The 13,009-nt window shown below is 34.1% G+C and overlaps 1 protein-coding gene across 4 annotated transcripts in view; it reads left to right on the forward strand.

The window, feature by feature from the left end:
* Strn (striatin) overlaps window positions 1-12,800 on the forward strand; it is a 117,776-nt gene extending 104,976 nt beyond the window's left edge. For all 4 annotated transcript variants that reach the window (XM_013070172.3, XM_021253721.2, XM_087216135.1 and 1 more), the window contains 3 exons: window positions 235-342; window positions 1,475-1,561; window positions 1,652-12,800. In XM_013070172.3, coding sequence (XP_012925626.1) covers window positions 235-342; window positions 1,475-1,561; window positions 1,652-1,821 — 365 coding nt within the window. In that variant the 3' untranslated portion in view covers window positions 1,822-12,800. The remainder of the gene's footprint in view (window positions 1-234; window positions 343-1,474; window positions 1,562-1,651) is intronic.
* The last annotated feature ends 209 nt before the right edge of the window (window positions 12,801-13,009 follow it).

Here is a 13,009-nt window from a genome sequence, read left to right on the forward strand (position 1 = left end):
GGTAGCAGAAAATAAAGTTCTAATTCTTACATACCTCTAGATATGTCACTATAGTGTAGCTCAGGCAACTCTTGTTTCCTAACATTGAAATTATGGAAAGAATAGAATAAATGAACTAAAAGCAAACTAAAGTCACATTGGTTACATTTTCATCCTTTTAGGTGAATCTTCACTTCTACATATGAAAAAATACCTTGGGTTAATTTTTACTGCTTTTTAATTTTTCCTTTTTAGTGTCTAGCTCCTCCTGCCAAATAAATAGAGTCATCAGTCATCCCACTCTTCCGATCAGTATCACTGCTCATGAAGATAGACACATCAAATTCTATGATAACAATACAGGTAAAAATGTAATAATTTATTTTTGATGAAGCAAAACAGAAAAAAATCACTTGTAAAAAGTAACCTAATTGTGTCTGTTCATGGCTTGATAGGCAGGGAGTAGGCATTGAAAAACAAATACCCTCCTGGCTCAGTTTCTGTTCATTCCATTCCAGTGTGCTAAGACGGATCCTCGTTGTACAATATAGAATCATTTTGGTTGTTACATTTAGGCCTGAGAACCAGAGTTATCACTAGGGTTATAATGAAAAATACATTCAAATACCAATAAACATGATCTGTTCCTGTGATCTATTGCAGTATATGAGGGGAAAGGAGAAACATGTTGGAAGTAGAGATGTATGATTGATTATATTTTGTTTAAAATTCTTTAATTATCAAATAATATTATTCTATTATTGATTAGTGCTATCCAGTATTGCAGATAGAAACCTGCTAGATCATTCATTTGGTTTCATTAGTTTTCCCATGTGCTTATTTTTTCTGTTGTATAATCAAGTTTTGGCCCTGATTGATTTGAATTGGACATGGGGCTTTCCCAGTCTTATTGGATTACATTTCTTGGATGTAAAGGAAATTCATGAAGGGCTGCACTGGGAAGAAAGCACTCTGTATTAGCAGCCATACTTCCCTGGCCATCTAGTGATGGCCTTTATTAGAATGGTGATTTTTGCTGACTGTGCAGAGCTGATGATAATGAGTAATTTAATGTTTTTAAAAACTCTTATATTTGTTGTTTCCACCAAAATTGTGCACGTTTTCTATTTCTTTGTGTTTGTCTCAATTTCCTCTGAATTTGTCTACTCTATGCCCATCAACCCATAATTTGTCTATAGCTAAAGAGATAAAGTAGGTGGTTGATGTCTAATCCATGTAAAAATTATTGAGTTCTGTTTTGTGATTTAAAAGACAAAAGTATAATCTGAAATTTGAACTGCATTTGTTCCTCATCAATACCATGACTAGAGGCAGGAGGGCAACATATATTGTTTTACTTGTTGGAGAAGGTTGTTGATACAGTAAGGACATAGAAAGAGATGACTGAAGCACTCAGTGTAGCATGATAGCTGGCTGGCATATATTCAAAATGAGGAAAATTATCAATAAAGAGTAACAATCTCTTTTTCCAAAGGCAAACTGATCCACTCAATGGTAGCCCACCTAGAAGCCGTTACAAGTTTAGCAGTTGATCCCAATGGCCTCTACTTGATGTCTGGCAGTAAGTACATTAACTATGGATTACTTATTTGTCCTTATCATTTTCATGTCAATATAATTATTCCTTTCAATTTCTTTTCTCTTTTTACAGGTCATGACTGTTCAATACGTTTATGGAATCTAGAAAGTAAGACATGTATCCAAGAGTTCACAGCTCATCGGAAAAAATTTGAAGAATCAATTCATGATGTAGCTTTCCACCCATCTAAATGCTATATAGCCAGTGCTGGAGCTGATGCACTTGCTAAAGTCTTTGTATGACATGATGCATCGTCTTCACCTTCTAGCTCTTTATAAATAATCAACTGCACAAAAGAGATACAGAAGACCAGGGAAAAATCAACTGTCCCTGCCCTTTTGTTCTGCTGAAGGAGCACAGAAAACATTTGTTAAAGTATAGTTTTTGCAGTTCCTATACTGTTTTCTAAAATTAGGGTTTGTTCAGGTTGCTGCAAGCTCAGTTGAATCTGTGAGCCTGAAAACTTTCAAATTCCCCCCAAAGAGACTCTTATTTCTGGAGTTGTTCTAATTCACTAGGCAGGCCTGAGCAAACATAGGTTTAGCTTATCTTTATTGAGGAAACAGGGCATGCTGTGGTGGATAATTAAAAGTTGGATGGCTGGGCATGATAGAGGAAAAACAGAAGCTTAGACCTACTTCTCCCCTTGAGAAATCCTATTAAACATATTAGGTAGTCAAAACAATAATCTTTATTATATTTGCTGTACTAACCCCAATGTTTATAATGACCACACCAGTGTTAAAATGAGCTTTTAGTTTAGCTCCCCTATAAGCTGTTTGCATAAAACACATGGCAAAGCATTTTACCTATTATGGAGAATGGTGCAGTAATATGTTAAGTACATTACTATTCAGAAAGGCTGAACAAATATTTAATTTGAAAGCAGAGTTTTGTATTGTATTACAGTTTTGAAAGTAGATTTGGTACCATTCTAAAGTCTAGCTATTAAACATTTGCCATTATGAAGAATAGTTGAGAGTGTTTTACTAAAAGATTTAACTTACTCAAATTAAAGGTTCTGTTTATTTTTAAGGGAAAACAGGGCATTTCTTTATAATAATTTCTATTTTAAAATTCACCTTATTCGTGTGATATAGTACCAGAGTGATTATTTTATATTAATGAAATTTTGCCTTCCAGTGACTAAAAAAGACAAAAGTTATTTGGTGGTACTCATTTGTTACTCCCACATAACCATGCTTCCTTCATAACCTGCTCTTCCTTGTTTCCCACATTCATGTTACCTGACACCTAACAAAAATAGTTTGTAATTATTATGTTTTAATCATCCAAAGAGTATGGTTAGCCTCAGGCAGCTGCTTTTACAGCAGTACTAAATAAAACAAATATTTTATACCCTAGAAATCCTGTTGGTATCTCAAAGAAGAATATCTTGAAAATCTAGAGGAAAGAATTTAATACCTTATGTTGATTAAAAGAGCCTCTCTCTTTTTTAATTGGAATACACATTTTTCTGTGCAGTAAATTAATAATTGTTTCCAAATCCACTTTACCTATGACCCACAGGTTGGCTTTTGGATTCTCATGACCCTACTATCTGCAATTAGTGCCCTGTCATGTAACTCTGGTCCCTACAATTGGTATACCCCTTTTAATATACTCTTTCTCTTCTTTGCCCCAAATGACAGAGCCTAGTCTAAATATTAAAAATAAATTCTCAATGTCCAGCTTTTCACCAAAATGTGCATGCCATAGGCTCTCAGTCTTTGGAAAGATTGTATCCATAAATACTTAACCCATTAAGGTAATTCCTACATTCCTACCCCTACATATTTCATTGTCATAGTAATGAAATTTCTGATAGGTACATCTGCTTCTTGAAGTAGTATTCTCTTGGTGATAGGAATAATTGAAAATATTTCATCTTTGTGCTTTGGTTAATGAGCAGGCTTGAAAGATTTTATATAATCAAATGAGTTCACCTAAACATAAGCTACCAGGTGAATGCTTGTATTTCCATGCATATATAGAATTCTACATTGTGTTAGTAAATTCTTTTTTGTTCTTCATGAAGTGAAGAAATTGCTAACATTTGTATAATATTGGGAAATCCCCGTCAGGTGCCCATACTTGGTATGTTTATGATGGATATCCACAAAGCTATTGTTCTACCAATTATTGCTTTAATTACCTTCCAGGTCTTCAGTGTCTGTTTTACTTATGTCACGGAAATTCTGAAAACCAAGATACTCTCTTTCCCTGTGGGTTTTATGCCCATAGTTGCAGTTTTCTAATAGTGGAAAATAACCTAGAAATGTGCTAACAGTGCAAATGATGGAACTGTTGAAAGTTCCTTAGGAAGCCAATGCTGCACCCCTTGAGATTGTACATAGATTCTTATATACTAGCACTGTATGAACCTAGCCTAGAAATGAGCCAAAGCTGTCTTCCAATCAGATGGTAGCATATTCATGTGTCTGACTTTTCCTCCATCCTATTGAAAATTCAATGGAAATTGACAAAATGAACAAATTGGAGATTCAGTCATTGAAATGCTTTCATAATGCTTGAATTGTAAATATTTTGGATGGAATGTATTGGAATAGTATGAAAATCAGGTGGTGTGGGTTCCTGCCTTATTTTCATATGCTAAGGATACATCTCTGGGAGCTCGCAGTACCGTTTTCAAAATTCAGCTGTCATGTGGAGCTCATTTGCTACTCAAACCATAGACAAATATTTAACATAGTGATATAATGACCTTCAGTATTTTTATATTGAACAAATTTAGCAATTTTTGCCATTAAACAGATAATTAGTTATGCAAAGTATTTAGCTTTTATAATCATTTTAGTTATGACTAAAGGAAAATTAAGCTGTATCACTGATAATGAACTTTGTGAGAAATTTTTTGTTTATCTAACTTTCATTCCTTCAGTATTCTTGGTATAAATTTCTTTTGGAGACAATGATGAAGATTTATTTGAAAATGTCTAAAATGTATGTATATTTTATAAATATATATTATATATATTATATAAATATATATAATATATAAACTATATTATATATATATATATATATATATATAACCATAGGTGCAGTTTACTGTTTTGCATTTTCATTTTGGGAGGTAGTGTACACAGCTGATAATGAGTATGATGAGTGTTGTGCTTTGCTTTTGCAGTATAATATATAGCTCTAAATGTTTAAATTACTGTATATACTATAATTCATTATAGGCTAGCATGCTTGTTTTAAAAACTGTCATTCTAGTTTATTAAAATCTGAATGTAAGAAAACCTGGCTATTCAAATGTGAATTGAAAAATATTCCATTCTCAGTACTGAACTATTTTCATTGAACATTCAGGCTTTTTAACAAAATATAAATCATCCAGAAGGCAATAGCTAGAAAATGAGAGGTGCCTTTAAAAAAAAAAAGTTCAAATGCAGCCTTACAGTGAGGATGGAGATTGAATTTGTGTCGGGGGTGGGGGGTGGGGGTGAAAGAGAGAAGGAGAAAGGGAAGAGAGAGAGATACAGTGTGTGTGTGTGTGTATTTGCGTGTGTTTGCCAATCTGTGAAGGTCCTGATTTGTGACCATCAATGTCTTTTTAACGTATTTGCTCAACCTCTAGGACTTCAGGGGACATTTCATGCGTTGTCTTTGTGCTCTTCTGAGCACCATATATGCTTTCCAAGAATTTTGAATGTGAACTCCTAGAATTTCAGTAGAGAATAAGTAGCTGTTGTTTAATTATTGCCAAGTTCAGGTGAAAGAAATTAATTCACTAAAATTACAGGATCTTATTTACATTGTAATTTTTTAAAGATCTCTTTTTTAGTAATTCATATATCTTCCTTGTTAAACAAGAGCATGTACAATTCTTATGTGATGAACATTCAACTAGTAACAATTATTTTTAAACACCTGAACTAGTTAAAATTCCACCTAAAAATAGTCTTAAGAATTTAAATGGCATCTCTCATATCTACCTCATCATTGCTGCCGTTTTAACTAAAGTAAAAACTATGACATCTGAAATGGTGGTTGGATGCAATTTAAAAATCTATGTTGGTGCTTTTCTCAGGCTTTGTCATTTAAGTTGTATTGTCAAAGTCAGATTGAAAAACTGAGAATCAATTTTTGTTTTCATTGGAAAGAATGGCTTAAAATTAACCATCAGTGTTGTTAGTGAGTGGAAATAATCTCTGGTTGGTGTATATCTGTGTGATGTTTTTAACCAAGATACATTGTTACTGAATTTACATGAAAAAAAGTTCTAAGTGTAATTTTATTCAGCCTTTTTTGAAAGCTATTTCTAGACTTAATAAGTACATAATCATTCATTTTATTTACTCAGAAGTTGCCTCTATTATTATGTTACTTGTTTATTTATATGATTGCAGTATTTTAAGTGTTCAACACTGGGATTCTGGTTGTACAAAAGTACTAGCTAACTAAAGTGTGTATATTTTTGTGAAATGTACCAATTCCTAAACTCCATTTTAGGGCAAAGTCCAGAAAACTAACATACCTATATTTGAAAGCAAGAACACTAATTTGAATCATTTTTACCTTTGCCATTAAAAGCTTTTTAATTAGCCACATTCATTATCCAACTGGATGACAATACCAGTGTAAGGGATTCCAGGTTAACAAAGTATTTTACAGATTCTTTATATTTTTAATCATAAAAAAAGTCTCACAAATGTAAACCAAAAGGGATCCATAGATTCCACAAATTTATTCTAGCAGTATTCCTGAAGAGGTACTTAGGGAACATAATTTTCAGAATCTTTGCTAATCAGGCTTTAGGTTTTATTTAACTGGGCCCACATATTTGACATCCCTTTGAAGCAAAGTAGAAAGTTTGTTTTAATTTATATTAACTCTAATGTCTGCCTGTGTTTTTTAGCAGGCTGTGAACCAGTGAGTGCCTTGTTAATGTAGAATGACTTTCCCCCATTGTACGTTAGCTCTCTCTGAAAATGTCTCAAGAGAATGGTATTTTCACTGAGGTGTAGAGAGCTGCTAAATTTGGCATTATCAGCATTGGAAGTCTTGGATCTAGCACATACCCGTCTCCCTGCTTTCTCCATTTTTTGGCTGAAGTTGGCCTCTTCTGAGAAACCATACTTTTTTTTCCAGACCAGATTAAGAAATAACCCCTTAAGTCCCTCCCTTCTGTATTATCTAACACCTGTTTTTAGGAGGAACCACTAATTTGTGATACTAAAATCTACTGGTTATTTTATGTCTTCTCAACCTTTGTTTATTAGAGCTGATCTCAGAGTATCATCAGTTTAGATTCCTAAGTAACCTTTTCTCTCCACATCCAAGCCCCCAGCTGGTGAGCCCTGGGCCAGAGTGTTGATCTTCAGGTATTTTACATTTTAGTTATAATATTGATTAATGTAAATTAATCCAAATGCTAATTTTTGTGGTGCAAGAAGTTTCCTTTGTAAATTCAGGGTATGGGTAAGCTAATTAAGATATACATTTTTGGTGGTTCTAAGTGTATCATTTGTTTTTAAATAAAGTGTACAAATATAGATAATGTGGTATAGGTGTCTCATGAATTGCAGTATGTGTCAGATTTGGAATGTAGCTATGACTTTGCAGTGAATCTGTTCGGGGGTTTTGTTGGAGGGATATTAGGCCAAGGGGTACAGAGAAGTTAAAAGGTATTAGACAAAGTTGATATGAATCCAAAGTAATGAAGCAGTCTTAATTGTTGATTATGTGGATTGTATAGAAGTTTGTCATTAAATAGGATTTGGGCCTTTGAAAAGCCAGTAAAATTAAAATTCCCTGTAAGATTGGATCATTGACAACTTTGAGGGACAAATAGGTTTTTTTATCTTTCAAATATTCCATTCAATGATTCTTTAAAATCTAATACGCACACATAAATTTATATATAATGCTTTTTAAAAGTTGTACAAACACACGTGTATAATTTTAGTATTTTGATTTTTTTCTTTGACTACTTGGCAATCATGAGCCCTTGACATCCTCTACCCCTTTGATCCTTTTAAGGGTTTTGCCTGCTCAGAACTCATAGTATGCTTGTTGCAATTTGGAGTCACAATACAATATAGACTCTGATACCTCCCCTTCTGTCATGATGGTCGGTATGCTGGTACAGTAGTGTCAGAAATGCCCTTTTGTCCTTTTTAATATGAACCGAGACATGATTTGTTGAAGTAACTCTGGAGTGATCCGGCTTAGAAGGTCAGGAGTTATTCAAATATTTTGACCTTAGAAAGTCAAAGTTATTCATGAATTGATGAACCCTCTGGGGTTGGCCTAAGTCAAGTAGTACTCTGATCTGACTTGAGTTTCCTAAGACAACTGAGGTTTTGAATGTTTCCAGCCTTGTCCTGGCACTTAGGGTATTCCCATAGTCATCTTGGAGTCTGTCAGATCGTTTAATACCAAGACCCGGTCATGAAGCATCTCTCCACTTGTTAATTTCTCATTTGCAATGACCAGGACACTCCAGTTCTATAAAGAAACACAGCATACAGCTCTGCAGTTCTGAAATTGGAATCTATTCATTTCTGGAACAGACTTTTCCAGTGATAGGATCAAACCCAGGATCTTGTGCATATAAGGCAAGTGCTATACCACTCAGCTACAACTTAATCCTCTAGAACATAAAATTTAACTTTGTATACTTGCAAAAACAGAATCTAAAATCCAGCAGTGACTTACTTAAGTATCACTTAAGACTCTACCTACCCTAAAGCCTTAATCCTAATTGATATTAGACTAAATATAAGGCAGCTTCAGTCATATTTGTGGAAGGATCTGATATTTGAGTAGAATCTGTAAAATCCAGATAAAAGGAAAAGCCTATTTCATAGAAAGTTCTGTCTTTGGTGCTTTAGCAGTTCACCATACATGAAGACTGGTCCAAATGCTAGCTCCACATTGACTTCCTGTGTACTTAGAGAGCTAAACTAGCCCAATGATGTAAGAAGAACCCACAGAAAGACATTCGTTGACTAGCACTGGAGTACAAGAGTTAGTGTTGTTAATTTATGCAATAGTTTTTTATGCCCTCAAAAGATCCAGTATATGTACAAGGTTCCCAATTATATAACCTCAAACCAAAGATGTAAGAGATCTAGATAGACAGGTAAGTAGATAAATAGACATGTACATAGGTAATAGAATCATAAAATTAAGGGTACTATCATTCACAAATATGAATTTGCAAGCTTAAAACTTCTGTTAATGAAAAAAGTGCTCAGAAAGCAAGATTTTACATTAATCATGAGTTGTAGCATTAAACCGCTGGTAGTTCATATATAATGTGCTGAAATATTAAATATCCTGACTTTGAACTACTTCCTATGGAAGTGGGAAAAAGACAGTAATTTTTCATACATAAGCTAGACTTTTTTATTTTATTTTTTTGCAGTACTAGGATTGAACCCATAGCCTTCATACTCAGCTACATCCCCGACTTCTTTTTATTTTGAGATGGGGTCTTGCTAAGTTAGTTGTCCAGTTGCCCAGGTAGGGCTCAACATTTGATTCTCCTGCCTCAGCTTCAGCCTCCCAGAGTGCTAGGGTTATAGGTATACACCACCACACCCGCTCTAACAGAATCTTATAGCAAAAATAATTTCATCAGAAAGTTTACTTTGGGTGCTGGATAAGTTGGATGAGGTGAGAAAATCTTGTGACCTAGGCTATCCTTGCCTTCCATTTCTCATTAAGTGGGCTGTAAAGATGATTACTTTCTACCTCAAAAAATGAACAACTCCATATTTTGCCTAGTTTGTCATTGGTTCCTGTTATTTAAAGATTTTTAGAAAAGACATCAAAAGTATTTCAGAGCCCCCAGTACAGTATCAGCCAGTATAGTTTGCATTATATTTTAGGGAATGATTTAACAAGCCCAGGTATGTCTTCCCTGAGTAGTCTCATGAGAAAATAGAACCATTTTTGCAAGGTGAGTTCTGTTTTGGGTGGCTTTAACTGAGCATCTTTTAAAATGTACTGAAATTTTTTCCTTCATATGAGTATCCTGTTGATAGGATCATTTCACTGAGTGTGTATTTTAGGAAAAGGAAAACTCAGTGGTCTCACCTGTCTTTTGACTCTTGTTTGTGAATATTTCCCCCCTTCTCCAATTCAGTACTTAAAATTGCTGTGTAGGCATGCTTATATGGTAAATGACGCAGTATTTTGCTGACTGAAAACCAGTATTTTTTTCACATTGTTTCCAGATAAAGTAGGGCCTTAGTTATTTGATACATGATAAAATGAGTGGAACATTAAGCTTATAGCATGTATACCATGTGAAAAGTGTCAGCAGTGTCCTCTTGCAGCTAACAAGGTTAGGGCCTACCAGTTTCTTCTCACAGATTTTGAAAGTTCACAGCTTCAGCTAACACACATTTAACTTTAATTCATTTTGATGAAAACTTTTTCAGTGAATTAGTACTTGTTTAGCTTCCTTACATAGGTCAGAAAGGAATCTGACTTACTTTCAACTGTAAAACATTCAGGCTTTTGTTCCTTTAAAAAAATTAAAAGTAATTGAACATCTACATGAACTACAATGTGATGTTTTGATTCATATACATATTAGATAATGATCTACTTAGGATAATTAGCATATATATCACCTTAAACTTACATCATTCCTTTATCAATGCATCCTGCTGTGCTTGTAGTACACCAGATTTATTCATTTTTTCTGAATATAACGTCCATTCACCAAGCTCTCCCCTGTGCCCTCTCTTTTACTCTCCCCATTCTCTGGTAACCACTTTCTATGAGATCAACTTTTTCAGATTGCACAAGTTGGTATCATTTGGTATTTGTTTTCCTGTGCTTGACTGATTTCACTTAAATGATAGGATTTCATGCTTTTGTGTGGTTGGATAGTAACCCCTTGAAATAGGAAAAATGTGGAGAAAGAGGAATTCTTAATACATTGTGGAATTGTAAATTAGTATAGCCATTATGAAAAATATGGAGGTTCCTTTGAAAACTAAAAATAGAACTACCATATGATCCTGCAATCCCACTGCTGCTTACATACCCAACAGAAATGAGATCAGCTTCATAGAGAGGTACCTGCATTCCCATCCTCAGCCTTTTAAGCAACCAAGACAATAAACTCCTTTATTTCTATAGATTACTTAAGAATACACATCTCCTGGTTAAAGTCTGTTTCTTTCTTTGTTTCTTAAAGCTTGCAGGTTTCTTTCTCTTTAGAAACATTGTTTTCTGAAAGCAGAAATTATTTTACTATTGAACTTAATTGTAGATTTTGAGTCCTTGGTTGTATGCAGTTGATATATAGCTAGCCTTTACTGATAAATACACAAAAATTTTATTTTGTGTGATTTTTAGAAAGTCTTTCTGGAGGACAACATTTTACAAGGAATATATGATGAAATTTATTTTATACATTATCTTTCACACTCTTGTGAATATTTTTTTCTGAGGCATGAGAAATAGTTGGTGATTTTATTGAATGTCTTGATTAATCACCCTTAATCCAGATTTTGTGTATTAAGTACTGCTTATTTGTTACTTAATAAAATAAGACAGTTAATGATTACAATAAGTCCCCTGACTTACGAATGAGTTCCATTTTGGGAGAATGTTCATAATTCATTATGAATAGTCTGAACCTTTGACACAGATATACAATGTAAAACAAAAAAATCAAACACATAAAAATACTGTAAATAATACTTCTACAGTTATCTTAAAACGAGCACTGAACTATTGTACAACATCGCACTTTAAGCACACAGCAGCACAACTGTGGCAATGTCTGGCAGGCACTTGAGCTGCTCCCTCAATTTGTTTGCATCCACAAATGTTCCTAATGCGAAGTCCATTCTGTCTCTGAAAGTTTGCAGCTCAAATGATTGTAAGTCGGGGTCTTACTGTATTTGCATCTGTCTTTATAAGCTCCTTGAGGCAGGGACCACATTTGTTTTTCTTATATTCCCCTTAGCACTTCGCCTGGTGCCTTTCCATGTAGAAGGAGCTCAAATATTTGTTGCTTATCATAAGCCCACTTATTTCAAAATTCTAAATCTGTCATAATCATCAAAAACAAAAAAAATCCCTGCTGGTCCCTAGGTAATGCTCAAATGCATTTAAATCTGTGGATCTGATCCTAAGTTTGAGGTCTATGTCCTGGTTGGGGAAGAATTTGGACCCCACCTTACAGGTGCTGAAGGCAACAGGATCCCCAAGTCAGTGCCCTCCTTATGCTGCACACACCCAGTCCTGCCTGATTGAGAACTGAACACCACACGTGAGAGAGAAGAAGGTATCTAAACCCTGCTGATGGCACACCACCCCCCACCCCCATATTTGAGTCCCTGCTGTATACTGAAAGTTTTAGGTGCTGGCAGTCAGTAGTGAACAGACACAAGCCTTTCTAATGTAGCTTATATTCCACTGGAGAAGAACAAACAAGTAAAATATATGAAATGTTAGTGATAAGTGCTGAGTGTAGGGATGATTTAATGTTTTTGAAAGTATAAGAGTGATACAAATGAATAATACAATTTAAATTAGTACTGAATACAAAAACAAATAATGAAATGAACATATAATGGCAAAACAAATCATCTTCCATCATATCCCTTCACTCTTACCTCGATATTTCTAAATGTTCATTCAAGTATGTACATAAATATTACATAAGGGCCTTTATTTGTCTTATTCTACATATTACTCTACAACTTATTTTTTCTAATTCAGTGTACCATGAGCACTCTACAAATCTTTTAAATTTCTTCACACACAATCTACATAAGATGAGATTTTTTTGGTGGGCCAATTTGCTTTAAATAAATGGAGTCATATATATTCTCTGCATTCCACTTTTCTCCATGAACAATCTGATCTAAAGCCTATTTTACAGCTGTTTCATTCTTTTAATGGCTGTATAATAGTGATGGCATACCACAACTTATTGAATCTTCCATATTGATGAGTATTTATTACCAGATATTTTACCATTATAGTAAACATTCCTGTATATATGTGATTATGATGGTTTTACTTCTGTGGAATAGTCCTTGGGATTGCTGGATTGAGGGATATGTATATTTAAAATGTTTAATAATTGTTGCAAGATTATTTCCCAAAAAGTCTGGAACAATGTATATTTCTATCAGTTAATGTGTAAAAACACTTTTCCCTTTATACCCACTGGCAATAGATGCTATAACATTAAAAAAGAAGTAGAGAAAACGAAGCCTTGTGGGTGTAGTGATTTCTCAAGTGTTAACGCATTTTAATTTTCAGTTTCCTGACTGCTATAAATTTGGCTGTCTTTACCTACACTTGATCATTTGAATTGCTTCGTAAGTGAATGTTTTTCCATGGCTGCATAACAAATTACAAATTACCACAAATTTAGTAGCTTAAAGCAGCACCCATTGGTTACAATTTTGAAGAAGTATA

The sequence above is a fragment of the Heterocephalus glaber genome, unplaced genomic scaffold (assembly GCF_053883595.1).
Source record: "Heterocephalus glaber isolate CG9 unplaced genomic scaffold, H.glaber_assembly_v1.0 deba00001457, whole genome shotgun sequence".
NCBI classification, from domain to species: Eukaryota; Metazoa; Chordata; class Mammalia; order Rodentia; family Bathyergidae; genus Heterocephalus; species Heterocephalus glaber.